This window comes from Bos indicus x Bos taurus, unplaced genomic scaffold (genome assembly GCF_003369695.1).
Source record: "Bos indicus x Bos taurus breed Angus x Brahman F1 hybrid unplaced genomic scaffold, Bos_hybrid_MaternalHap_v2.0 SuperScaffold_100135, whole genome shotgun sequence".
NCBI classification, from domain to species: Eukaryota; Metazoa; Chordata; class Mammalia; order Artiodactyla; family Bovidae; genus Bos; species Bos indicus x Bos taurus.
In genome coordinates this window covers 550,871-578,035 of record NW_020867067.1, presented here as the reverse complement: position 1 = coordinate 578,035, position 27,165 = coordinate 550,871, and the positions used below count along the sequence as shown (strand labels likewise).

Below are 27,165 nucleotides of genomic sequence, written 5' to 3'. Positions count from 1 at the left end.
GATAATCACGATGGTGTGATCACTGACCTAGAGCCAGACATCCTGGAATGTGAAGTCAAGTGGGCCTTAGGAAGCATCACTACAAACGAAGCTAGTGGAGGTGATGGAATTCCAGTTGAGCTCTTTCAAATCCTGAAAGATGATGCTGTGAAAGTGCTGCACTCAATATGCCAGCAAATTTGGGAAACTCAGCAGTGGCCATAGGACTGGAAAAGGTCAGTTTTCATTCCAATCCCAAAAAAGGCAATGCCAAAAAATGCTCAAATTACCGCACAATTGCACTCATCTCACAAGCTAGCAAAGTAATGCTCAAAATTCTCCAAGCCAGGCTTCAGCAATATGTGAACCGTGAACTTCCAGTTGTTCAAACTGGTTTTAGAAAAGGCAGAGGAACCAGAGATCAAATTGCCAAAATCCGCTGGATCATGGAAAAAGCAAGAGAGTTCTAGAAAAAACATCTATTTCTGTTTTATTGACTATGCCAAAGCCTTTGACTGTGTGGATCACAATAAACTGTGGAAAAGTCTGAAAGAGATGGGAATACCAGACGACCTGACCTACCTCTTGATAAACCTATATGCAGGTCAGGAAGCAACAGTTAGAATTGGACATGGAACAACAGACTGGTTCCAAATAGGAAAAGGAGTATGTCAAGGCTGTATATTGTCACCCTGCTTATTTAACTTCTATGCAGAGTACATCATGAGAAATGCTGGGCTGGAAGAAGCACAAGCTGGAATCAAGATTGCCGGGAGAAACATCAATAACCTCAGATATGCAGATGACACCACCCTTATGGCAGAAAGTGAAGAGGAACTAAAAAGCCTCTTGATGAAAGTGAAAGAGGAGAGTGAAAAAGTTAGCTTAAAGCTCAACATTCAGAAAATTAAGATCATGGCATCCGGTCCCATCACTTCATGGCAAATAGATGGGGAAACAGTGGAAACAGTGTCAGACTTTATGTTTCTGGGCTCCAAAATCACTGCAGATGGTGATTGCAGCCATGAAATTAAAAGACACTACTCCTTGGAAGGAAAGTTATGACCAACCTAGATAGCATATTCAAAAGCAGAGACATTACTTTGCCAACAAAGGTCCGTGTAGTTAAGGCTATGGTTTTTTCAGTGGTCATGTATGGATATGAGAGTTGGACTGTGAAGAAGGCTGAGTGCCGAAGAATTGATGCTTTTGAACTGTGGTGTTGGAGAAGGCTCTTGAGAGTCCCTTGGACTGCAAGGAGATCCAACCAGCCCATTCTGAAGGAGATCAGTCCTGGGTGTTCACTGGAAGGACTGATACTAAAGCTGAAACTCCAATACTTTGGCCACCTCATGTGAAGAGTTGACTCATTGGAAAAGACTCTGATGCTGGGAGGGTTTGGGGGCAGGAGGAGAAGGGGACGACAGAGGATGAGATGGCTGGATGGCTTCACTGACTCAAAGAACATGAGTTTGAGTGAACTCCGGGAGTTGGTGATGGACAGGGGGGCCTGGCATGCTGCGATTCATGGGGTCGCAGAATCAGACACAACTGAGCAACTGAACTGAACTGAACTGAGGGGTAAAAATGATTAACCCTTTTGTTTAATTTGAAAAATATAAAAATAACAAAATAAGTAAACTTAAGTGGCTTATGAAAAGAGTATGTGAGTGCATTACCTGAGGTGCAACTGACATTTTCTTCCTTAAATCATGAAGTCCAATATTGGTCGTCCAGTGTCCATCAATCCAAACACCACCTTCAGGTTCTGACAGTCTAAAAAGGGCAGTGATGAGGGAACTTTTTCCAGCTCCCGTTCTTCCTACAATGCCAAGCTGTAAAGAGATCCAGGAGAGAGTAAGAATTAACAAAATGCAACAAACCTGGCAGAAATGCTGGTTATTGATGATGAATTTTAAAAGTTCTATGTAAAGACTGGTTTATAATTTTCTCAGTCATGGCACTGTTGACATTATGGGACAGATAATTCATTCTTGGGGGAAGAGGGCTTGTCCTGTGTATTGTAGGATGTTTAGCAGTAGCCTTGAACTCGACCCACTAGATACCAGTAGCACCCCATAAATAAACTGTGGCAACCAAAAATTTCAGATACTGACAACTGCCCCCTGGTTGAGAGCCCCCTAGTGCCAAGAAGAGTTAAAAATGACAATCTGCTGGCAGTGAAAGGCCAGTGATCTCCTAAGTGGTCCATAATAAGTCAGCCTTTAAATTAGCTTTATTCCTACAGCCTAAGTAAGTTGACCTGGAGAATTATGTGACTAATTGTATGGAGATATCAACAAGTAAATTCAGAAGTATTATACATAAAAAAGTATTCACTTTTTCAAGGGCCTAATTATTTAAGAGGAATTATTCTTTGGTAGAAAAACTAAAAAACTTCCTAATATTAAATATCTTAATTATATTCTATCTTGAAAGAAAATATCTTAAAATTATAAAATGCAGATCTCAGTGTCTTATAAGACAGAGGATAGTAGACAAAATGCACTTAATGAAGTCAACATCAACACAACATTTGCTACTTTTATGGGACCTTTCACTGGAGCAGTTCAAAAGGTATTTTATAAGCAAATTAATACTTCCAATTGCACCTTGGAAAGATACATGTCAAGTGTCAGTCTGGTCATTAAAACCAAAGCAGAGAGAAATTCAGTGCACTAATGATAAGATTGGGGCTTTTCTGGTGGCTCAGTTGTAAATAACTCACCTGTCAATGCAGCTGACTCAGGTTTGATCCCTGAATTGGGAAGATCCCCCAGAAAAGGAAATAGCAACCCACTCCAGTATTCTTGCCTGGAGAATTCCATGGACAGAGGAGCCTGGCAGGCTACAATCCATGAGATCACAATGGAGTTGGACACGACTGAGCAACTAATACGTATCAATGCAGCAGACATGGGTTCAGTCTCTAATCCGGGAAGATCCCACATGCTACAGAGCAACTAAGCCAGTGCACCACAACTACTGAAGCCCACATGCCCTAGACCCGGGAGCCACAACAAGAGAAGCCACCGCAGTGAGAAGCCTGGGCAGTGCAACTAGAGAGCTGCTCACTGCAACTAGTGACCCCTCATTCATTGCAACTAGAGAAAACACCAGAGCAGCAACGAAGACCCAGCCCAGCCAAAGATAAATAAATAAAATTATTTTGTAAAAAGTTATGTTTATACTATGTTGTAGTTTACTTAGTGCACAACAGTATTATGTAAGAAAAAGAATATTCATACCTTAATTTTCAAATACTGATTGCTAAAAGAATGCTAACCATCATCTAAGCCTTTATTGGGTAGTAACATTAAAAAACACTGATCACAGATCAGAAAAACAAATATAATAATAATAAAATGGCTTGAAATATTGTGAGAATTGCCAAAAGGTGACAGAGACATGAAGTTAGCAAATACTGTAGGGAAAATGGTACCAATGTACTTGTTCAACACTGAGTTGTCATAAATGTTTAATTTGTTAAAAAAAAAAAAAGAAAAAGAAGAGAAGAAGCATTATCTGTGAAGCACAATAAAAATGCGTGTCTGCCTTTCTGCGTGTTCTTATACACAAATCAACACACGTTAAGACACAGGTGACAACTGTCTCAATGAGAATGTGTGTATGTTCCCATGTTATGAGCTTTACTGACACTGATCCATCTGTGCAAATGGGAACATTTGTAGACTTTGCATAAATGGGCTGAGATATGTAGGGGCATTGAAGGCCACTCATGATCACAGGACTGTGAGTTCCAGACTCCAGTGAGGAGAATAATAAGAAACAAGGGGCTTCACAGGCAGTCCAGTGGTTAAGATTCTGAGCTTCCACTGCAGGGGACATGGGTCCAATCCCTGGTAGGGAACTAAGATCCCACATGCTATGTGACCACACATCCCCTCCTAAAAAGGCAACTCAAAGAAAAAAAATACACCTGCCTCTGGCTATTTCTACAGTTAAATCATTAAAACTATTAATATAGTCAGAATGTCTTATCTGGGTCACCAATGGGTTTTACCAATTCCACATGGAAAGTGTCACCAGTATCAGTAAGTTTACATTCCTAACACCAAAGACACTTGGAAAAAATCTTATTTTAGCTGCTTTGTAACAGCTCCTTTCTGTTTTTACTACCACTTGGACCAGAATGGGAAGTCTAAGACAGGGAGTCAGGAGCTGTTGTGTCTTCAGCAAGATGTCATAGGAAAGTGATTCCATTTTTTGAAATTAACCTGATGTCCAATAAAATGAAGCTATAAATCACAGGTTTGTGAATGTGCAGGGAACCAGGCCAGGGTTCGTCTCTGACAACCACACCAACTTGTTAGACACTTCTTCCTGGGTCTCTCTTCACACACCAAACTTGACATGATCAACATCTAATGCCCCACACAAAACAGCCACTTCCTCTGACTTATCCACTCTACTTCTTTCCCAGACTCATAGGCACAACTGTCCACCTTACTTCCAGCTTTCCCTGAGTCCAGCATGTTGCCAAGCCCTGAAGACTCTAATCTTGCAATGTTTCATGGCTCAAACCCTCATTTTAAGGCCCACATGCACCACCTGAGAGTCAGGATGCATTATCTTTTAAAAAAAAACAAAAAAACAAAATAAAACAAACTCTTTTCTTAAACATAATCAGTGCAAATGAATTTGAAAAGTAAATAAAGACTAGATATACTCTAGAAGTCTGATAAAACCAATCTTAAGATGTTGATGTTTTTATTTTCCAGACTTGTGTTATGTTTTCTTAAAGATACAAATTCACATATTTAAACAAAATAGGATTAGTATGAACATACTGTTATAATGTATCTTCATTTAGAATTTCATAAAAATCTTTATTTTAAATGGCTACATAGTATTTTAGTATATGTGGTCATTTATTTAACAAACTCCTACTGGTAGATATTTAGACAATCTCCAATATTTTGCTATCATAAATAACTCTGTGTCAAATATCCTTGAAGATAAATCTTTGCAAAAAACCTTAATTATTTTCTTCAGATAAATTCTCAGATGTGGAATTGCTGAGAATAAGATATGTACATTTTAAGAGAAAGCTGTTAAGTATTGCCAACCTAGTCCTCCAGAAAAATGATACCATTTTCAACTCCAACTGTTTCCCTGCATATTCATAAACCTGGGTATTATAGCTTTGTTTTAATTGACATCAATTTGATTCCGAAAAGTGGAGTCAATTTCCCAGAACGTCTTACTAGAAACACGACAGCTCCTGGCTCCCTGCCCCTCGCACCTGCCCACTAGGGTCCACGTGCTCTCACTTCTCAGATTAAACCCCCGAAGGTTGGCTCTGTGTCACTCTACCCCTGGACATCTCTTCTACAAAACTGTCCCCACTGACCTCTCCATCCCTCATCTACATGAGTCAGCTTCCTTCACATCATTAGGTAGTTGTGAGGGTCGAATGTAAAAATGTGTATTACACCCCTGGTAGTTCTTTTCCCTGAATGCCCTGCAGGTGCCTCGTTCTTCATTCACTGGATCAGGGCAACGTGCCTTTGCTCAGGTTGGTCTCACCTCCCAGAATGCCTTTCATATGCATTTCCACCTGCTGAAGCCCTGACCACACATCACTAAGTCTGTCTCACATGACTGATACTTCAGAAATGCTCTCCCTGTACCCTATGTGTGCTTATCCCAATACTAACAGATGTTGTATTGTTTTTTCCTAAACTTCAATAAAAATTCTCACCACCTTCTAGCTTACAAAACTAATACAGCCATTTTCTCACTTCTTCAACCGGCCTGTATATGTTGACAGCAGGATCTGTACTAGACTTGACTTTTTCTTATTTGTATTCCCTGTGGATCCCTGAGACAAAGAAGCTTCTGTAGGAAGCTGAGATTTTTAATCAGGCCAGAGAAATTTATGGAAAAAAATTACCATATTATTTATACATATGATAAGTTGGACAAAGAGAAATATGGCAGATGGATCCTACAGCCATAAATACAACTTCAAATGCCCAACACCTAATTCTTGTGGGACAGACAAAAACTTCCGCCATGTAAGTGTTTATAGTCATTTTATACAATACAAAAACTACAACCATCATTGGTCAAGCATTTACTCTGACCCCTGTCCTGGGTGCTTTACGTGTCTTATCTTGTTTAAGTCATACAACAACCTTACAGGTTGAGTTCAGTTCAGTTCAGTTGCTCAGTCGTGTCCGACCCTTTGCGACCCCATGAATCACAGTATGCCAGGCCTCCCTGTCCATCACCAACTCCCAGAGTTCACTCAGACTCACGTCTATCGAGTTAGTGATGCCATCCAGCCATCTCATCCTCTGTCATCCCCTTCTCCTCCTGCCCCCAATCCCTCCCAGCATCAGGGTCTTTTCCAATGAGTCAACTCTTCGCATGAGGTGGCCAAAGTACTGGAGGTTCAGCTTTAGCATCATTCCTTCCAAAGAAATCCCAGGGCTGATCTCCTTCAGAATGGACTGGTTGGATCTCCTTGCAGTCTAAGGGACTCTCAAGAGTCTTCTCCAACACCACAGTTCAAAAGCATCAATTCTTTGGCACTCAGCCTTCTTCACAGTCCAACTCTAACATCCATACATGACCACTGGAAAAACCATAGCCTTGACTAGACAGACCTTTGTTGGCAAAGTAATGTCTCTGCTTTTCAATAAGCTATCTAGGTTGGTCATAACTTTCCTTCCATGGAGTAAGCATCTTTTAATTTCATGGCTGCAGTGACCATCTGCAGTGATTTTGAAGCCCAGAAAAATAAAGTCTGCCACTGTTTCCACTGTTTCCTCATCTATTTCCCATGAAGTGACGGAACCAGATGCCACAATCTTCGTTTTCTGAATGTAGAGCTTTAAGCCAACTCTTTCACTCTCTTCTTTTACTTTCATCAAGAGGCTTTTTAGTTCCTCTTCACTTTCTGCCATAAGGGTGGTGTCATCTGCATATCTGAAGTTATTGATATTTCTCCTGGCAATCTTTATTCCAGCTTGTGGTTCTTCCAGCCCAGCCTTTCTCATGATGTACTCTGCATAGAAGTTAAATAAGCAGGGTGACAATATACAGCCTTGACGTACTCCTTTTCCTATTTGGAACCAGTCTGTTGTTCCATGTCCAGTTCCAACTGTTGCTTCCTGACCAGCATACAGGTTTCTCAAGAGGCAGGTCAGGTGGTCTGGTTTTCCCATCTCTTTCAGACTTTTCCACAGTTTATTGTGATCCACACAGTCAAAGGCTTTGGCATAGTCAATAAAGCAGAAATAGATGTTTTTCTTGAACTCTCTTGCTTTTTCCATGATCCAGAGGATGTTGGCAATTTGATCTCTGGTTCCTCTGCCTTTTCTAAAACCATCTTGAACATCTGGAAGTTCACAGTTCACATATTGCTGAAGCCTGGCTTGGAGAATTTTGAGCATTACTTTACTAGCGTGTGAGATGAGTGCAACTGTGTGGTAGTTTGAGCATTCTTCGGCATTGCCTTTCTTTGGGATTGGAATGAAAACTGACCTTTTCCAGTCCTGTGGCCACGGCTGAGTTTTCCAAATTTGCTGGCATATTGAGTGCAGCACTTTCACAGCATCATCTTTCAGGATTTGAAATAGCTTAACTGGATTTCCATCACCTCCACTAGCTTTGTTCGTAGTGATGCTTTCTAAAGCCCACTTGACTTCACATTCCAGAATGTCTGGCTCTAGGTCAGTGATCACACCATCGTGATTATCTTGGTCATGAAGATCTTTTTTGTACAGTTCTTCTGTGTATTCCTGCCACCTCTTCTTAATATCTTCTGCTTCTGTTAGGTCCATACCAGTTCTGTCCTTTATCGAGCCCATGTTTGCATGAAATGTTCCCTTGGTATCTCTAATTTTCTTGAAGAGATCTCTAGTCTTTCCCATTCTGTTGTTTTCCTCTATTTTTATGCACTGGTCACTGAGGAATGCTTTCTTATCCCTTCTTGCTATTCTTTGGAACTCTGCATTCAAATACTTATATCTTTCCTTTTCTCCTTTGCTTTTCACTTCTCTTCTTTTCACAGCTATTTGTAAGGCCACCTCAGACAGCCATTTTGCTTTTTTGCATTTCCTTTCCATGGGGATGCTTTGGATCCCTGTCTCCTGTACAATGTCACGAACCTCTGTCCATAGTTCATCAGGCACTCTATCTATCAGATCTAGGCCCTTAAATCTATTTCTCACTTCCCCTGTATAATCATAAGGCATTTGATTTAGGTCATACCTGCATGGTCTAGTGGTTTTCCCTACTTTCTTCAATTTAAGTCTGAATTTGTCAAAAAGGAGTTCATGATCTGGGCCACAGTCAGCTCCTGGTCTTGTTTTTGTTGACTGTATAGAGCTTCTCCATCTTTGGCTGCAAAGAATATAATCAATCTGATTTTGGTGTTGCCCATCTGGTGATGTCCATGTGTAGAGTCTTCTCTTGTGTTGTTGGAAGAGGGTGTTTGCTATGACCAGTGCATTTTCTTGACAAAACTCTATTAGTCTTTGCCCTGCTTCATTCCATATTCAAGGCCAAATTTGCCTGTTACTCCAAGTGTTTCTTGACTTCCTACTTTTGCATTCCAGTCCCCTATAATGAAAAGGACATCTTTTTTGGGTGTTAGTTCTAAAAGGTCTTGTAGGTTTTCATAGACCCTACAGGTTAGGTCCTACCAATTCCATTTTTCCAAAAGAAGACTGAGGCTTAATTAATCTGCCTGAAATTTCAGAGTCCATTAAGTCATAGGATGAGATTCAAACCCACATCTGTCGGCCTCTTTTCCATTCTGCTGCTGAACTCCTTAAACCCAGATGGCCTGGTATCTTATCATGTGTCTGGGTATCTAGAACAGAGAAAGTGGGGAGAGGTGTAGCTGCAGTTAAAGGAAGAGGCCTACCATAGATATCCTGTGGCCAGAGAGTTGAAGCATGATGTGGACATGGGTACATACAACACGGTGAGTGGAATGACATCACTCAGCAGAGAGAGTACTTGAGGTCAGGTGGGCTGGCTCTCAGCAGGAAGAACCAGCACCCCAGGTTGGTTGGAAGAGAAACCTGCAGCTAAGTGGGGCAGTGGTTCCCCAAGAGACAAACCAAACAGACCTCCTGCCTTGCTTGGGGAGCAAGACTCATTTTTGATCCAATCAGGTGGTGAAAGAGCCACACATACACTGTTGTGCAGGGCTGTCTCTGACTCCAGGTCCAGACAGAGCTGAGCCTGTGGGAAATCCCTCCAGTCCCTGCAGGAGGCTGGTGTGGGGAAGGACAGACAGCAGGATGAAAACTGCCCGTGATGAAGACAGACTCCACTGAGAGGATGCAAAGAAATGCAGTGGAATCACACAGAGTTGAATTATAAAGTATAAATGCAATTTGCAGAATATGAAATTAAGTAAATCTATAGGGGAAGCTGAAATGCCAGTACTTTGGCCACCTCATGCGAAGAGTTGACTCATTGGAAAAGACTCTAATGCTGGGAGGGATTAGGGGCAGGAGGAAAAGGGGACAACAGAGGATGAGATGGCTGGATGGCATCACTGACTCGATGGACGTGAGTCTCAGTGAACTCCAGGAGTTGGTGATGGACAGGAAGGCCTGACAGGAATGCTGCGATTCATGGGGTTGCAGAGAATTGGACACGACTGAGCGACTGATCTGATCTGATAGGGGAAGTGGCACAGAACTTCTAGAGCCTTATGCTCAGTCATAACAGGGACTTGGGTAACTCCTGAGCTCAATTTCAACCTGTCAAAGGATGTTTAATAGAAATCACAGGTTATCACTCATTAGAAATGCATATGGGAGAGAAAGGAATTTACCAGAAGGTCTTGTTCAAATGAGTAAAGAGGTCTGAATGGGCCTGAGACTCTGCATTTCTAGAAAGCTCCAGGAGATGTAGGAGCCACTGGCCCTGACACCACAGTCTAAGTCACAAGAAATTAGAAAGCCGGCAAGGGAAGTGGGATAATCTGGGAGTGAGGAAAGGTGTTGCTGAGGAGATACTATGTAAAAAAGGAGAAAATGTAGGAAACTAATATTTTTGCACATTACAGCAAGGTCTAGTAAGCATCTCTAAAAGTGTATTATAGAAGTAAGAGCTCTGAACAAGAAAAAAATAACAAACCAAAACCATTCTATCTTGAGAGCTGGAAAAATGCTTTAAAATGTCCCAGAACTCTAAAATCATTAAATCAACCGCAAAACCATCTAAATGAAAATTGCAACCAGTGTTCAGAATCTAACCGGGAAGATTAAGGTGCTATTTACCTCATTTGGGGTCTTTATTTTTACTTGCTATTTATTCCATGAATTAGAATTCTATGTAGTACCTACTACATTCTCCTATTGACTCTAACTTTCAGGAATCAGGACAGCAGAGGATACAATGGAAAGAGAATAAAGCCCCATTTCTGCTGGGTGGGCTCACTCCCACATCCTCCGCAGCAGCCTCTTTCAATCAAACCCAACACCAAAGGGGTGACCCAGAATGACGGGGTGGGACAGGTTAGCAGGAGAGGGAACCTGGGATGTTCATAGGTGGAGTAGAATTACTTCCTGAACACACTGCATGGATATCATCTCCAAACACAGAAATGAAGCTAACGTTGTTAAGGCAGAAGGGGACGACAGAGGATGAGACGGTTGGATGCCATCACCAACTTGAAGGACATGAGTTTGAGCAAGCTCTGGGAGTTGGTAATGGACAGGGAGGCCTGTCCATTACTACTGGTGCTGTAGTCCATGGGGTCACAAAGAGTTGGACACAACTGAGTGACTGAACTGATCTGTGATATGGGAACAGACCAAGTCAGAGATCAAAATCCAAACTACCACCGTTATTAATTCAGTTTCCAAACTCAATTTGCCCTCAAACAATTTGGATTCTCAATAATCCTATGATTTGCAGTTTTTAAGAAGGAAGAATAGAATCTATTATGTTCATAAGTCGTACTGCAGAGTTTCTTAAATAATTCCTATTTTATGGCTTTAGGGAAAATTAAGACAAGTGCAAATTAACAGAGTCACACTTACAACAGGAAATCTGACAGACACATTGTCTGAGAGTAAGCTAACATCACCTACAGTGCTCTCAGGGACAGGATTGTATCAAGAGCTGTGATTAATGTTTTCCCAACAAAACAGTCCTCAGCTTCTTCCTGAACTATGATGGAACTGGAAATGAGTCACCTTTAGTGCTGCAACTAACTGAAGCTGCTCCCTGGGTATCATTTTGGCAATAAGTTGAATATGTATTTTCATGTTACAAGGGTATCATTAATTAAATTACAGCTATAGTCCACTAGGGGGTTGTGGTGGAAAGAGTTAAAGAGCAGTTCTTTCAGTTGTTTATGCAGTTGTCTTGTGTGTATGTTCTGGTTACTGGCTGCCCACACCTGTGAGTGTTCCTCTGCACCCTCTCTATGCCCTGCAGAATGCCACTTTCTAGGGAACAAAGATGAAAATAAGATGCTCCTTGATTTTAAAAAGCCTCAAGGTACCATGAGATACAGACCTCAAATTACAAAGCACAACACAGATGCTATCTTACATTTTAATTATGATAAAGTTCACGTAACATAAAATTTAACTACACCATTTTTAAGTGGACAGTTTAATGTTCAGTACATTTACATGGTGTGCAACCAAGCTTGAGATTTTTTTTTTTTTTTTTTGCATCATAAAACTGAAATTCTATAACCATTAAACAAACAACTCCCCATTGCCACTCCCCAAGTCCCTGGAGACCACCATCCTACTTCCTGTCTTCCTGAATTTGACCACTCTGTGTCAAATTCATGGAATTTCACCACTTAACATAAGCAGAATCAGAGTATTTGTTCCTTTCGTGTCTGACATTTCGTTTAGCAAGATGTTGTCAAGGTTTAGCCATAGGTCAGAATTTTCCTCCTTTTAAACATTGGATATTTCATTGTAAGGATTAGTTCCTTTCAACTTTTGGCTGCTTTGAACATAGTTGTCCTGTGAATGCTACTTTCAAAGAGTATATAAGATGCTAAAGAAGAACTGAGTGTCTGAAAGATGCATTAGAGTCGCATCAGAAAATGAGGAGACTTTTACCATCCAGATGACAGAGGGGAAGGTCTCTGAGGCAGAGGGCAGACTGCACACTGGAAGCTGGGCGGATGTGGTGCTTTGGGAAAACCAACACACAATCTGAGTGTAGTGGTGTATATAAGTCAGGAGACATTCTGGCTGCAGATGGAGGTGAGGAAGAGCTTTCTACTAATTTGTCTGCTCTGGTTTACTCTTTTCTGCCCTGGTCCAGGCCAAGGACCTCAAGTTGAGTATAAAGGAACATCACAGCAGACATGGACACTGGCCGGTTCAGCTCACAAGTCTCTCTGCCATCTCCCATGTGGATCTTCCCTGTTCTGTTCAATTTGCTTTTGACTTTGAGCAAATCTCTAGGTCCTGCCTCCATCACAGGCCCTGGTTTCTCACCCTTGACTGAGTCATGATTCTGGGCTCCACTCTAGTAACAACGAGCTCACCCCATGGCCCCTGCTGGAGTGGACTTAGGGCTGTGCTCTGGTTCCTGCAGCAGCATTCCCAGCTCAGTAAGGATCAGATCTGTGCTAAAGAAAGATGCAGTCTGTTGAGGGAGGGAAGGCGGATGGCAGCTCAGTGTGGATGTGTAGGAAGACAAGTCTACAGAAAAGACCAAGAGACAGGAGCAGGTTGCAAACAGAGGGCACTGGGGGAGGAAGAGAAGATTTCAGAAATACAAAGAAAAGATGAAAAAATGAAAAAAATACAAAGAGAATTAGGGACAGGGATCTAGGACTGACTTCCCAGACTTTGTATGAATAATCAAGTGTCCCATATAGTGTCCTGGGTCAGGTTAAAATTGAGCCCAGGAGCCCAGCACCCACCAACCACCATGAGGGAGCTCACAATACAGGGGATAAAAAATGCTTGTATCCCCATTCCATGGTCAGTTTCCAAGAAAGATTCACTTACATATCACTGATTAAATCTGCATCCCTGAGGTACAAAAAGCCCCCTCTCCCTGACACACTGGCAAGGAAACCAAGAGCAGATGTGATGCTAAATCTTTAGCTGGATTTTAAAGAGGCAAATGGCTTAAACTAACCTTTTTTCTTGGGTCAATAGGTGCTTCCAGCTCCTTCAATACCAGAGGCCTGTCCAAGCTGTACCTGAAGTTAACATTATTAAAGTAAATCCATCCTTCATCAGGCCAGGATGGCGGTGGACGATACTCATATTCCCAGGGTGCTTCTTTCTCAAGGTCTGTATATTCAATCCCCCTTTCTACTGAAATCATCTGAAACATATATGATATCACATGAGTTAGTATCAGAGAGTCTTGTTTACGGATGTTTAGAGACTGTAAATGAGACATTTTGCTTTTTTTATCTTTATATCTGATTTTATATGGTTCAGAATATCCCAGGTCTTTTAGCATCCACACAGGACAGAAACAGGAGTTTGATGAGGCCTTGGATGATTTGCAAATTTGTTCATAATCTTTAACACATTTGTGTACAGCCACTTCCTTCAAATTTATATTAATACTTAAAGAATTAGAGAAATGAATGGTAAGATTTTATTGATCCACTTTCCACACCTGAATGAAAAACAAGAGCATTTTGTCAAAGAAAATAATATTTATGGACACCAATCAGTAATGTGTGGCTACAGAAGGGCCTTGTATTATAGATAACAGAACTGGATGGCCATCAAACCTCCATTTAATTATTAGTCATTTCCTATTCTATTAGAAGAGGGAAGTGAAAAGATTTCATTTTTATTGCTTTTCTCCCTTTAGGAGAAGCTGCAAATATTCAAAAGTGTATAATTTAAATATTGACTAAGGCCTCCTGAACAACCATGACTCCACATCTTTGAGAGCACTTTCTGAGAGGGGGCTTATCCTACTAGAAAAAAGGGCTACCAGAAAATTCAGGTGTTCAACACACACAAGACTAAGTGATAAAATGGGGGAGGGACAAGAGAAAGGAACATATTAATTAGAGAAACCTCAAAAAACTGAATTATTTATTTTAAAAAATATGAGGAATCACCCATTAAGAAACAAAGATAAACAAGCTGCTAAGAAATTAGCTTCTCTCCAGGATTTCAGAACCTCCCACCTACAGACATTTATTGTATTTGAGGACAGTTCGATGTGAATATAAAACGTTCTGACATGGCACACATAAGCCTGAGAAAAGACATATATACTTTATTTTACACTAACTTTAAGCAGATGGAGAAGAATGTTAAAAAACTATGTTAACTAAGATGTAAAAATAATAGTTTTACTATTTTACATAAGAACTGCTTTTATGCCATTTAACAGCAAGGAGACCTGGAAAGGCTAAGAACAGAAAGATAAACATCACCATGTTCTCAACTTCGGCACTTTGCCTGACGCACCACTGGAACATCCCCGAGAGTGTGAGCATGAGAGACAGGACCAGGCCAACCTGCCCGAGATCCAAAGCTAAATGAGGAAGAAAAGGAATAAAGTCAGTCTCCTTCTCAACCCTTCATGTAGCTCCTTCTATCACTTTATGAAGAAGACTCCTTTATTTTTATGAGTTTTAATGGAGTGTAGTTGATTTACAGAGTTGTGTTAGTTTCAGGTGTACAGTAAAGTGAATCAGCCATATATATATATATATATATATATATATATATCATCCACTCTTTTAAAGTTATTTTCCCATATATGTCATTATAGAGTATCAACTAGAGTTTCCTTTGCAATACAGAAGGTCGTTTTTAGTTTTCTATTTTACACATAGTACTGAAAAGACTACTTTATAACATTTAAATCATTTGCATGTAATGATAGTATTACTCATAATATTACTTCTGATGACTGAGATAATAATACAGTTTAAAAAAAAAAACCACCATGATGGTCTTCCCTGGTGGTCCAATAACTAAGAATCCAAGCACCCAATCAGGGGGCTTAGGTTTGATCACTGGTCAGGGGACTAGATTCCACATTCCACAACTGAGAGCTCACATGCTGAAACTAAAGTCCTGCCTGTCACAACTGAGACGGAAGATCCCGCGTGTCCCAACTAAGACCCAGTGGAGCTAAATGAAAAAGTAAATTTTAAAAATAGTATGAATTTAGAAAGCATTAACAATATTGTTGTTGTTGATCAGTCACTAAGTTGTGTCTGACTCTTTGTGATGCCACAGACTGCAGCACACCAGGCTTCCCCGTACTTCACTATCTCCTGGAGCTTGCTCAAACTCACGTCCATCGAGTCGGTGGTATCATCCAACCATCTCATCCTGTCATCCCCTTCTCCTCCTGCCCTCAATCTTTCCAAGCATCAGGGTTTCTAATGAGTTGGCTCTTCGTGTCAGGTGGCCAAAGTATCGGAGCTTCAGCTCAAGCATCAGTCCTTCCAATGAATATTTAGGACTGATTTCCTTTAGGATTGACTGGTTTGATCTCCTTGCAGTCCAAAAGACTCTGAAAAGTCTTCTCTAGCACCACAATTAAAAAGCATCAGTTCTTCTTTCTACTAGTGGGATATTTTATTACTATAGACTCTCAGTCTCTTCACTTTCTGCCATTAGAATGGTATCATCTGTATATTTAGAGTTATTGATATTTCTCCTGGCAATTGTGATTCCAGCTTGAGTCATCCAGCCTGGTATTACACATAATGTATTCTGCATATAAGTTAAATAAGTAGGGTAACAATATACAGCCTTGTCATACTTCTTTCCAATTTTGAACCAGTCCATTGCTCCATGCCTAGTACTAACTGTTGCTCTTCACCAGAATACAGGTTTCTCAGGAGACAGGTAAAGTGGTCTGGCATTCCTATCTCTTTCAGAATTTTCAACAGTTTGTACTCATCCACACAATCAAAGGCTTTTGTGTAGTCAATGAAGCAGATGTTTTCCTGGAATTCTCTTGCTTTCTGTATAATCCATCAAATGTTGGCAGTTTGTTCTCTGGTTCCTCTGCCTTTTATAAACCTAGCCTGTACATCCCCAAGTTTCCAGTTCATGTACTGTTGAAGGCTTGCTTGAATGATTTTGAGCATAACCTTACTAGTATGAGAAATAAGTGCAATTTTATGGTAGCCTGAACATTCTTTGCCATTGCCCATCTGGAGGATTGGAATGAAAACTGACCTTTCCCAGTCCTGTGGCCACTGCTGAGTTTTCCAAATCTGCTGATATATTGAGTGCAGCACTTCAACAGCATCACCTTTTAGGATTTGAAATAACTCAGCTGGAATTCCATCATCTCCACTAACTTTGTTCATAGTAATGCTTCCAAAGGCCCACTTGACTTCACACTCCAGGAAGTCTGCCTCTAGGTGAGTGACCACACCATCATGGTCATCCAGATCATTAAGATCTTTTCCGTACAGTTCTTCTGTGTATTATTGCCAGCTCTTCCTAATCTCTTCTGATTCTCATAGGTCCTTACGATTTCTGTCATTTATCCTATTAATTCCAACTGGAATGAGATACACTTTATGGTATTATATAGGTGAGGGTCATGTCATTATTCAAGGTCATTCCTGGTGGCTCAGTTGGTAAAGAATCTGCCTGCAATGCAGGAGACCCAGGTCAATCCCTGGGTCAGTAAGATCCCCTGGAGAAGCAAATGGCAACCCAATCCAGTATTCTTGCCTGGAGAACTCCATGGACAAATAAGCCTGGCAGGCAACAGTTCATGGGGTCACAAAGAGTCAGACACGACTGAGTGACTTTCACTTTAACACGTCATTATTCAGATTTTTGTTCTTATGGCTCCAATTTTCATTGTATAATTTCACTTTCTCCATCCAATGTAGTTGCAGTTGCAACCACAAAAACAAGGCAATGGGTTCTAAGAGCCAGTGCTTTTAAATCTAAGGTATTACTCTTGTTCCATTATCAAAGACTGTGATTCAGGGTTATTACTATGGAATATTTAGGGATGCTGAATTCATGCCATGCACCCCAACAGCTGCTCATTTGGTACCCACACAGCAGTGAGGACACTCTTCTTTGCTACAGAGAATCTTTCTCTGCCCAGTACATCAGGCACCTACAACCAAGAGATCCAAGTAGCCCTAAAGTTAGACCTCAACCCTAAGCTGTACAAAAAGCTTAATAGTAAATTTGGCTCTCTCCATCCACGTACAGGACACCACCTGGAATGTTCAGGTCAGCTTACTACAGTTGCATGGACCTCAACCAATTTAAAGAAAGATAAAAAGATAAATGTTCTCAACAAAGACCTACAGTAAATAAACAAACAAACCACTCAAAGTAATTGACAGATTCAGTACAATCCCTATCAAACTACCAATGGCATTTTCCCAATGGTGGGAAGATTTGGGAGAATGGCATTGAAACATGTGAAATGTCATGTATGAAACGAGATGCCAGTCCAGGTTCAATGCACGATGCTGGATGCTTGGGGCTGGTGCACTGGGACGACCCAGAGGGATGGTATGGGGAGGGAGGAGGGAGGAGGGTTCAGGATGGGGAACACATGAGAAATAAAGGAATAAAAAATTAAAAAAAAAATAATAATAATAAAATAAAAGAATGGTCCGAGCCAGCCAAAGCAGGGGCCCAAGACACCACAGGTCTGCTGGAGGCACTTTCATATCTGGTCTTTGCTCTTAAAGATTCTGAAAGTCCAGAACAGAAATTCTTTTCTAAAGGACAATTTATTTGAAGTTAATTAAAATGCAAATTACTAAAAAAAAAGATACATGCAACCCAATGTCCATGGGGTATGGAAAAAGAATCTTTCTATTATAAAGTGGATATACATATAACAGATTCACTTGGCTGTACACCTGAAGTTAATACAATATCATAAATCAACCATATGCCAATCAAAAAAATTTTAAACACGTCTCAATAAAAACCTACTATAAATAAATAAGTGAATGGAAAAAATTATAAAAGTTCTCAAGACACAAATGTCTTCACATGGACACACTGTGGAGTCACATGCTACAAACACTTTAATTCATTAGAACCAAACAGTATATATTACACAAGATGGCAAGACTTTTATAACTACAAAGCTATAAACTGTAAACATACTACAAATATTCACATATTTACTTACTTTCTACCAGAATCAGGGCCCCAAAGGCAACAACAGTGACAAAGATGGCACAGATGACATCCAGATACACAGCGAGCCATCGGGATGTTGTCAAAAGCAGGAACCAAGGCTCTGGGTTTGTGAACCGTAATAAGCATAATACATAAATAAAAAAAAAACATGTTAGCTGCTTCTAATGAGGGAGAGCATTTCCTCAGTTGAGGTACAGAAGATTTTACACAAGGTAGGACAGCAAAGTCACACATTCAAGGAACCTGAAGATTTGAGAAAACTAGGTTCTAACACAAGGCAAGGTATGGGACACACAGGAATCAGTCCAGGAAGCAAGCATTGAAAATGTCAACCCACAGTTTATCAATAGAAATACGATCACAAGAAAGAAGATGGAAAATCGTCTCATTGGTGCATTTTCTGCAGTGCTGGGCCTCAGCATGAAGATCATCCTCTCACATGTCGACTGTTCCCAGCTCTCAGACAGCAGACAGAGCTCACACTGTTTCCAGCACCTTCCGCACTCACCACAGAGCCCTGCAGTGTTTATTCTTAGGAGCCAGTGTCTACATGACCATCAGCTAACAGGATCTGCGTGTGGCTTTCAAAATGTTACTTTATCTTCAAAATACAGTAATGATTGAAAAGTTTGACCAGGATTTTATAGACTTAGAGGAAATTCTGAATTTTCTACCTAGGGAAAACAACTTCACTGATACAAAGTATAATCAAGTGGGTGGCCAATCAGGAAATTAGTTTCATCAATCACATCTCCTACCCTCCATGCTCTGAAACCAGTTGGCAAACTACAGCCTGGGGGACAAGAATAGCAACCACCTGGTTCTGAAAAAATTTTATTGGAAACAATCATTTGCTGATATATTATCTTTGCCTGTCTTTGTGCTACAACAGCCAAGGTGAGTAGTTGCAACAGACACAGTATAGCACACAAAGCCTACATTATTTTCTATCTGGATCTTTGCAAAAAACAAAATTTTACTGAGTCCTGCCCTAAAGAAACAGAAGTCCACAGGGCACAGTGATGGAAGGACAATGCATGTCAGTCAGGGGAGAAAAGCAGGGGGTGACGGGGAAGAGGGGAGCACAGAAGAGATGCTGAGAGGAAGGGGTGGGCAGGGTGGGTGTGCAGAGGGGGACATGCAGGTGACACAGAGAGAGGTGCTGGCCTACTAGGCCACCTGAGATGGAGGTCAGGCCTCAGAAGGCAGCACATCCCATCTGAAATTATTTCCAGAAACTTACAGACCTGAGTGCAAATCCTGATACGTGTCGAACAGCTCCTGAAACCTCTGTTCAGCTTTGTATGCCCGGATGGTCCAGAGTCCCTGCAGAGAAGATGCTAAGTGGGAAAACACCAGGCTCCGTGCTGGAGAAGCAGAGACAGACACACAACAGAGAAAGTCAGGGAAGCTGGATGCGAGGAAACCCACTGACTCCTGGGCTATATGGTGACACCTCCCACCAATAGGAATCCTCCATGTGACCCTCACTCCTGCTCACATCAGGTTTCACTTTAATGACCTGGGGATAAAAGATTCTCTTTGAAACTATGTTTGACGAAATTCATTCACAGCTAGATTTAGATAAAGAAATTCTTTACTGGTTCTTTCATCAAGGTCCTCTCAAACATGCCTCCCTCCAAATTCTCCTGGCATCTCTCCAAGTGGAAATTGTTCACAAATTTTAAAAAATTTATTGAAGTATAGTTGATTTACAATAATGTGTTAGTTTCAGGTATATATTATGTTCATTCAGTTATTTTTTTCTGATTATATTCCATTACAGGTTATTACAAGATGCTGAATAAAATTTCCTGTGCTTTATAGTAAATTCTTGTTGCATATCTATTTGACAAATAGTAGTATGTCTATTAACCCCATATTTCTGCTTTGTTCCTCCCTCCCTCCCAATCCCCTTTGGTAAGTTTTCTATGTCTCTGAGTCTATTTCTATTTTGTGTACAGATTTATTTGTATTATTTTTAGATTCCATGTATAAGTGATACCATATTTGTCTTCCTCTGACCTTTTTAAAAAAAATATTATTCTCTAAATCCATCCATGTTGCTTCAAATGGCTATAATTTTTTCTTTTTCATTGTTAACTAATTTTTGAATCAGTAGCATTCTAAAATTTAATTCCTCATTAGAGTCGTCACCACCCTGGATTTTGATGAGTTACCTGTGTGCCGTCTCCACCTTAGATGAGTAGCCTAAGGGCTGGGATAGAGTCAGTACATCCCCCACCCTGGACCAGAGCCAAACACAGGACAGGGTGAGACGGGTAAGGGGAGTGGACAATCTGCTGTCTCCCCCGTCCTGGGCCTCCCCCTGCACCTGCACCAGGAGCCTCTGTGTGGGTCACCCGGCACTGCACCACCCTTGTGCCCACAGGACCCAGCGGATGGATGCTTTCATAGCTTCCCTGCTAGATCTCTGAACTGTGACATTATCTCACACTTTCCCTTTGTCCTTTGTTCACGCAAAGAGCTGAAAGTGACTCGGTGGTGCCTTTGTTCATGCAGTTGAGTACCTGTGTTCTCATTCCCACATCCACACTGCTCTCTGTCTCTTCACTCTATTGACTAACTTTTTAGCTTCCTATAACGTTTTGCTTATAAGAGCAACATAAACTCAGATGGAGCTCATGCTCCAAATAATAAAGACAAGGTACTGTGTTCAGGCCTTTTCTTCAGCCAGCAGGTATCCCAACCCACCCCCAGAACTCAGACAGGAAGCAGGGTGCTCACAGGGATGATGCAGGGGTTACTGGGCCCATCACCCTGTCAGGACAATGCCAGGAGTCCAGCTCCAGAGAGCACAGAAAACTCACCAGACCCAGGCTCTCATTTCCTAAGCAAATGAGGTTACATCAACACTATCCATCACAGACAGGGCTTCTGAGCAGGAAGCAGACGTGGTTGTTCCCCCAGGGAGAGTCCTGGAATGAACTCTCCAGAGTGGCCTCCCTCACCTGCTTCCCTGTCAGGAGATCAAAGTGCAGGTAATTCTAGCAGGGATGGAGGGCAGGGTGGACTTTAGAACCCAGGTTTCATCTCAGCCTTGAACACCAGAGAACCAGACACCCCATCACCTACCTCACCTCATGCCCAAGAGTTACAGGCTGGGGGAATCTGGGCCTGTAAAAATCTATCCTGCTTCTCTCAAACCCCATTAAGGGCTGAGCAGAATGCCAGGATGAGTGAACTGGATGGTCTGCAAAGAAAATTAGCTAGTATAGGGGGTGAGGGAATGTCAAGGTTCCGGTGGTGTGTTGCCGAATGTAACACTTTTCCCACAAGCACTGAGCTCGCTGTCCTGAAGCAGACTATGTCCCAGTTATGGTGTCAGCTCACAGTCAGAGACACGTGTAACCCTACAGTTCACATGACTGATGTCTGTGTTTCCCACAAACCTGAGGACACTTGGGGACACACACCCCCAGGATGGCAGATCTTCCCGGGCAGGATGACCCCAGGCTGACAGCCCTGCTGCAGATGATCATTCAAGCTATGTGAGACCTGCTAGTTGTGAGTAAGTTCTTGATTGCCTCATGTTCAAGGTTCCAGTCCCTTTGGTCATGATCAGCAAGTACTTTACAAGCATCAGTTCAAGAAATCCTCACGAGAACTCCAGAGACTAAGGGATTAGGAGCACTCACTGCCCAAGATTAACTATTTTAACCCACCAAAGTGACAGACCTGGGTGTGAGACATAACTTTCTTAATCCCAAGGTTGTGCTTTTAATCACAACAGCAGTGTCTCAGTTCAGTTCAGTTCAGTAGCTCAGTCATGTCTGACTCTGTGATCCCATGAACCGCAGCACGCCAGACCTCCCTGTCCGTCGCCAACTCCTGGAGTTCATTCAATCTCATGCCCATTGAGTCGGTGATGCCATCCAGCCATCTCATCCTCTGTCATCCCCTTCTCCTCCTGCCCCCATCCCTCCCAGCATCAGAGTCTTTTCCAGTGAGTCAACTCTTTGCACAAGGTGGCCAAAGTACCAAAGTTTCAGCTTTAGCATCATTCCTTCCAAAGAACACCCAGGACTTATCTCCTTTAGAATGGACTGGTTGGATCTCCTTGGAGTCCAAGGGACTCTCAAGAGTCTTCTCCAACACCACAGTTCAAAGGCATCAATTCTTCGGTGCTCAGCTCTCTTCACAGTCCGACTCTAACATCCATACATGACTACTGGAAAAACCACAGCCTTGACTAGATGGACCTTTGTTGGCAAAGTAATATCTCTGCTTTTGAATATGCTAGCAGTGTCTCCGAGGGAGAATAATCACGGTTAAGGATGCCTGTGTGTGACAATGTGCATTTTTCCCCAGGCTTTGTTATATATGTTCAGAAAACCCTCAGGTACCATCCAACAACCTTCACCACTACTGCACATCTTATTAAGCATCCGAGGTTGAATAGAGTTCCTGGCAATCTAGTATGAGAACTCCTTAAAACAGCAGACTTGATGATCCATGGTCCTAATACACCTGACACACATCTTAACCCTCCCCTAACAATGCTTGTAGCAGACCTTGCTAGTTGATCCTAGCACCTTTCAGACAGAGTTTGGATATGGCTTCATCATTCAGGTACTGCCAAAGGCAAAAAGCTGGTTAGAAAAAGACAACCAAATTCCACCCTGGTTTTATGTACTTGTCCATTGCTTTGCTCACTTTTGTAAAAATGTGCCTCTGAAAACCCTATTATAATTAGCTGGCAAATGTCATTAAGATGAAAATGTCACCTAAGCTTCCAGAGGCAGTTATGCAGTAGGATCTGAAACTAAACCTCAGGGCGTCAGCAGTCTTTCACAGCACAAGCAGGATTATGCCTTCTGGTCATAGCAGTCAGGTGTCCTTCTTTTTGCTGGTGGCTCCAGTAGTGACCTGAAGATATATTCTCACTCACTCAGTTGCTCACTTGTGTCTAACTCTTTCTGACTCCATGAACTGTAGCCCACCAGGCTCTTCTGTCCATGGTATTATCTGGGCAAGAATACTGGACTGGTTTGCTATTTTCTCTTCCAGGAAATCTTCCCAACCTAGGGACTGAACTCATTTCTCCTGCATCTCCTGCATTGGCAGGCAGATTCTTTTATCACTGAGCCATCTGGGAAGCCCTAAAATATACTTTCAGTTACTATTTAGAGAAAACAGTGGTGTCATCATTTCAGGCACAGACCTACCACCTAGAGAGAGCATAAACAGTTCTAATCAGCTGGCCACCACATTTGGTTACCTAGCGTGTGTAGGAGGTGGTATCTTGATTGAATTTAGTGTCTAACTTATTGCAGAGTACTAGGATGCAGGAAAATCCACATGTCCCACAGAGATGATGCCAAAGTTCTCAGACTCTCCAGCTCAAATACTGAGAAAATCCTGCACTGCTTTTTAAAAAAGCCTCAGGAGCAGCCCTTCTCTCCACTTCCATATGGATGGGAAATGGCCCTTCCCCAGGCAAAAATCTCTGTCAAGTGTTCCTTCTGGAACAACCCCTCATTGAATATACCAGAGAGCTGTTTTTCAGCAAGACTCTTGAATGACCCCATTTCATGGGCAGCCTCAAACCATAAAATATCTGAAGCCTTGTCTTCACAGAAGACTGGATGGAGCTCATCATTCCTCTCTGCCTTCCAGGTTCTACCATCAACCAAGTCACATCAACAGAATGTCACACACACCTGGACTCTACTGCTCCACATCCATCCAAACACTTCACAAAACTGGACCTTACAAAAGTTAGCTGGTTCTCTTGATGACTGAAATTTTTCTTTATAGCTTTTATGAAATAGATGATCACTATCCTTTTTGCAACTAATTAGAAAATATCTCTTTAAAAGGTGAAATTGTTAGTCGCTCAGTAGTGTCCAACTCTTTGTGACCCCATGAACTTTATGTAGTCCACCAGGATCCTCTCTCAAATGGAATTCCCCATGCAAGAATACTGGAGTGGGTTGCCATTTCCTTCTCCAGGGTAACTTCCTGACCCAGGGTTCAAACCAGGGTCTCCTGCATTTCAGGAAGATTCGAAAGTCAACAGGGAAGCAAACATCTTACATGTTTATTATAAAAACAAAACATGCAACTGCCACAGTGAAAAAACTCATTTGATTGGATAACTGAGATTTTTTTTTCCACTTGGTAGATACAAAGAACCATGAGGCTCAACATTCTCTTCTTGGCTTGGTTTCTAGAAAGTTAAGTTGATATTAATTTGTAATAATTATTTATGGTTGAGGTCTCTAATATGAACATATTCCCACCTTACTTTTTGGCTATAGTTTTTATAACTGTTAAAAGTATATACTTCTACTTTTCTTATTAGTTTTAATATTGATGAAATATGTGCATTAATAATAAGATAAATTCATCACCTGTGATTACCTGAACAATAGAATGATTAGTCATAAAATGTGATCTCCATTATTTCTTTTTTTTTTGGATGCACCTTGCAGGCTCTTAGTTCCCTGACCAGGGATTGAAGCAGCAGAAGCACAGAGTCTTAACCATAGGACCACAGAAAAGTCCCTGTTCACATTATTCTAAAACTAGGAAGCTGAATGGAGTAATAAATTAAATGTATACTGAACAGATCCCCCTCTCATGTCCTCCTAAGGAATTCTTTTCAGCATCATTTATATGAATAGCTTTAAGAAAGGGGGAGCCACAAAGAGTGTGGAATCACCCCAAATACTAGTAATGATATAGAGCAAACCTGCAAATAACAGGGGCTTATCTTTTCATTAGGGCTTTCCTGGTGGATCAGACAGTAACGAATGCACCTGCAATGCAGGATACCTGGCTTCAACCTTTGGGTTTGGGAAGATCCTCTGGAGAAGGGAATGGCTACCCACTCCAGTAGTTTTGCCTGGAGAATACCATGGACAGAGGAGCCTGGTTGGCTACAATCCATGGAGTTGCAAAAAGTCAGACACAACTGAGTGACTAACATATGTCTTTTCAATACATTTAACAAATTCAACATACTTGAACATGTGAAAAAAAGTATTTTTCAAATATATCACTTCTGACATATACTTCATGAGGTCCCCTTTACTTTTCTAATCTTTTCCTTTCCTTGTCATTTCTGGTAACTTCAGGAGGAGAAAAACTGTCTATTTTCCTTCTATATTATTAGTTCCAACATGATAAAATATTTTTAAGAAAAGTATTTACAGAGTGGATACTCTGTGTTAGGAAATATGTCATGAACAAGACAGAAATGGTCCCTGTCCTCATGGTGCTCACATTCATTCTCCTTGTGCTAAAATGCAAAGATGCAGCTGGCCTGCCACCAGCTCTATTTGCCTTAAGAACCACGCCGACTCACAGTGGCCATAACATTCAATTATCTAACATGACTTGTGAGAAATTCCAGAAGACAGAGTCTGCAGAATTTCAGGGGTCTGGTTAATTATTGCATAAATGGAAGCCAGCCTGCATTGCCATCCCAACCTGAGAGTCCCTGTACTCACTTGTACATTCCAGGCGTTTCACATCACGCGATGTCCTTAAGAAATACCACCGGAGGACAAAGAAAATGATGCCAAGGGGAATCACAGGTATAGCAATCCAAGGAATTGCAGCCACCATCACGACCACCATACCAACCACAAGAAGAAAAGTCTGAAATAGCAAAAATAGATGCAGAGGCCTCCTTATGAAGGGTACTTTTCAAAGATAAACTGTAATGATTTGTTCTATTAGGATTAAACTCCTTCCCTCAAAAAGGATTTGTTGGGACAGCAGGGAATCTTTCTCTTCCAAATAAATACAATTATAGGTGGTCCTCATGATATTTAGTGCATATGCCGAACAGGATGATAAGAATTTTCTAGGTATCCGCACTTGTGATACACTCAGTAGCCCTTTGAGGCAGGCATTACCACTTTTAACAGATGATAATATTTAAGGCTCAGAGAGTAGGCGCTGAATCCCAAACTATCAGGAGTCAGAAGGTGTTATTAGAGAGATGAGTGAGCAGGCATCACAGGTGAGGAATCCAGATGCCTCAGCTATACATGGAGGAATAAAGAAGTGGTTAAATACAAAGTTGTGTCCAGAATGTGTCCAGAAAAGTAGGACAAAATTTAAATGTTGATCTTTGGAAGTAGGAATTTCTCTTTCAAGATTTTCTATCCATACTTAATACTTACTGAGTGTTGACTGTATACAGAGCTATACCTTCAAACCTTCACATGTATTAACTCATTAATCCTCACAATAGCTCTATCTAGTAACAGTATTGTCTCATTTTACAGATGGAGAGAGTGAAGCACAAGAAGAGGAAAAACAACTTGATGAACATTGCAAAGCCTAAGTCATGAAACTGGGAAGTCCATGTCATGAGTCTTTATGACATATATAAGCTTGCCCCCAATATACAGCCATCTTTCTATCGTTATAGTAAGTGTTTAAAATGCCTGTTCCAAAGGTTAATGATTGTAACAATGACAGATTCCATTTACCAAGTGTTTACTGTACGTAAGACAATGGGCTAAGAGTTCCATGAGCATTTTCTTAATCATCACATTATCCCATGAGATTATTCTATCTTGGTCAAAAAAAAAAAAAAAAAAAGAGAGCAGGTAGAAGAGAAAACAAAATCATTGGTTTTTGCTGCTTTAAGCATCCATCTTTAGAAGGAAAAGTATAATACCCTTATTTTTTAAGAATGCAATCAACATTTAAGAATGCAATCAACACTGCCTGCCTATTATGACAGTGGGGTGGGGTGGTGGGGATGTGCAGGTTCAGTCTGGGCCAAGGCCTACAAAGCTTATGATCTCAGGTGGATATGAATTCATGGTGATCTGCACAAGGCAGAGAGTGCTGGGGAAACACAGAGAATTCAGGAACACTTTTAGACAATTCTAAGAAGAGAATTATGGCCAAATTTTACAGCCTGGTTGAAAAAATAGAAAGAGTGGTAAGAAAACTTGCAGGCAGCAACTACCATTGATGGAAATTTTGACCAAAAAGGAGCTGAGATGAGAAGTTAAGATGCCTGTCTGAGTTAACACTGGTTGTTATGGGTCCTCTCAGCACCAGGACCTGCATC

General features: G+C 41.3%; 1 protein-coding gene across 1 annotated transcript in view; it reads right to left on the bottom strand.

Moving 5' to 3' along the window:
* Positions 1–18,866, bottom strand: part of LOC113888434 (multidrug resistance-associated protein 4-like) — a 45,406-nt gene extending 26,540 nt beyond the window's left edge. Inside the window, exons 1-5 of the mRNA XM_027535564.1 lie at positions 18,860–18,866; positions 18,091–18,201; positions 14,375–14,475; positions 13,102–13,293; positions 1,659–1,814 (exon numbers count right to left, since the gene is read on the bottom strand). Coding sequence (XP_027391365.1) covers positions 1,659–1,814; positions 13,102–13,293; positions 14,375–14,475; positions 18,091–18,201; positions 18,860–18,866 — 567 coding nt within the window. The remainder of the gene's footprint in view (positions 1–1,658; positions 1,815–13,101; positions 13,294–14,374; positions 14,476–18,090; positions 18,202–18,859) is intronic.
* Positions 18,867–27,165: the final 8,299 nt, after the last annotated feature.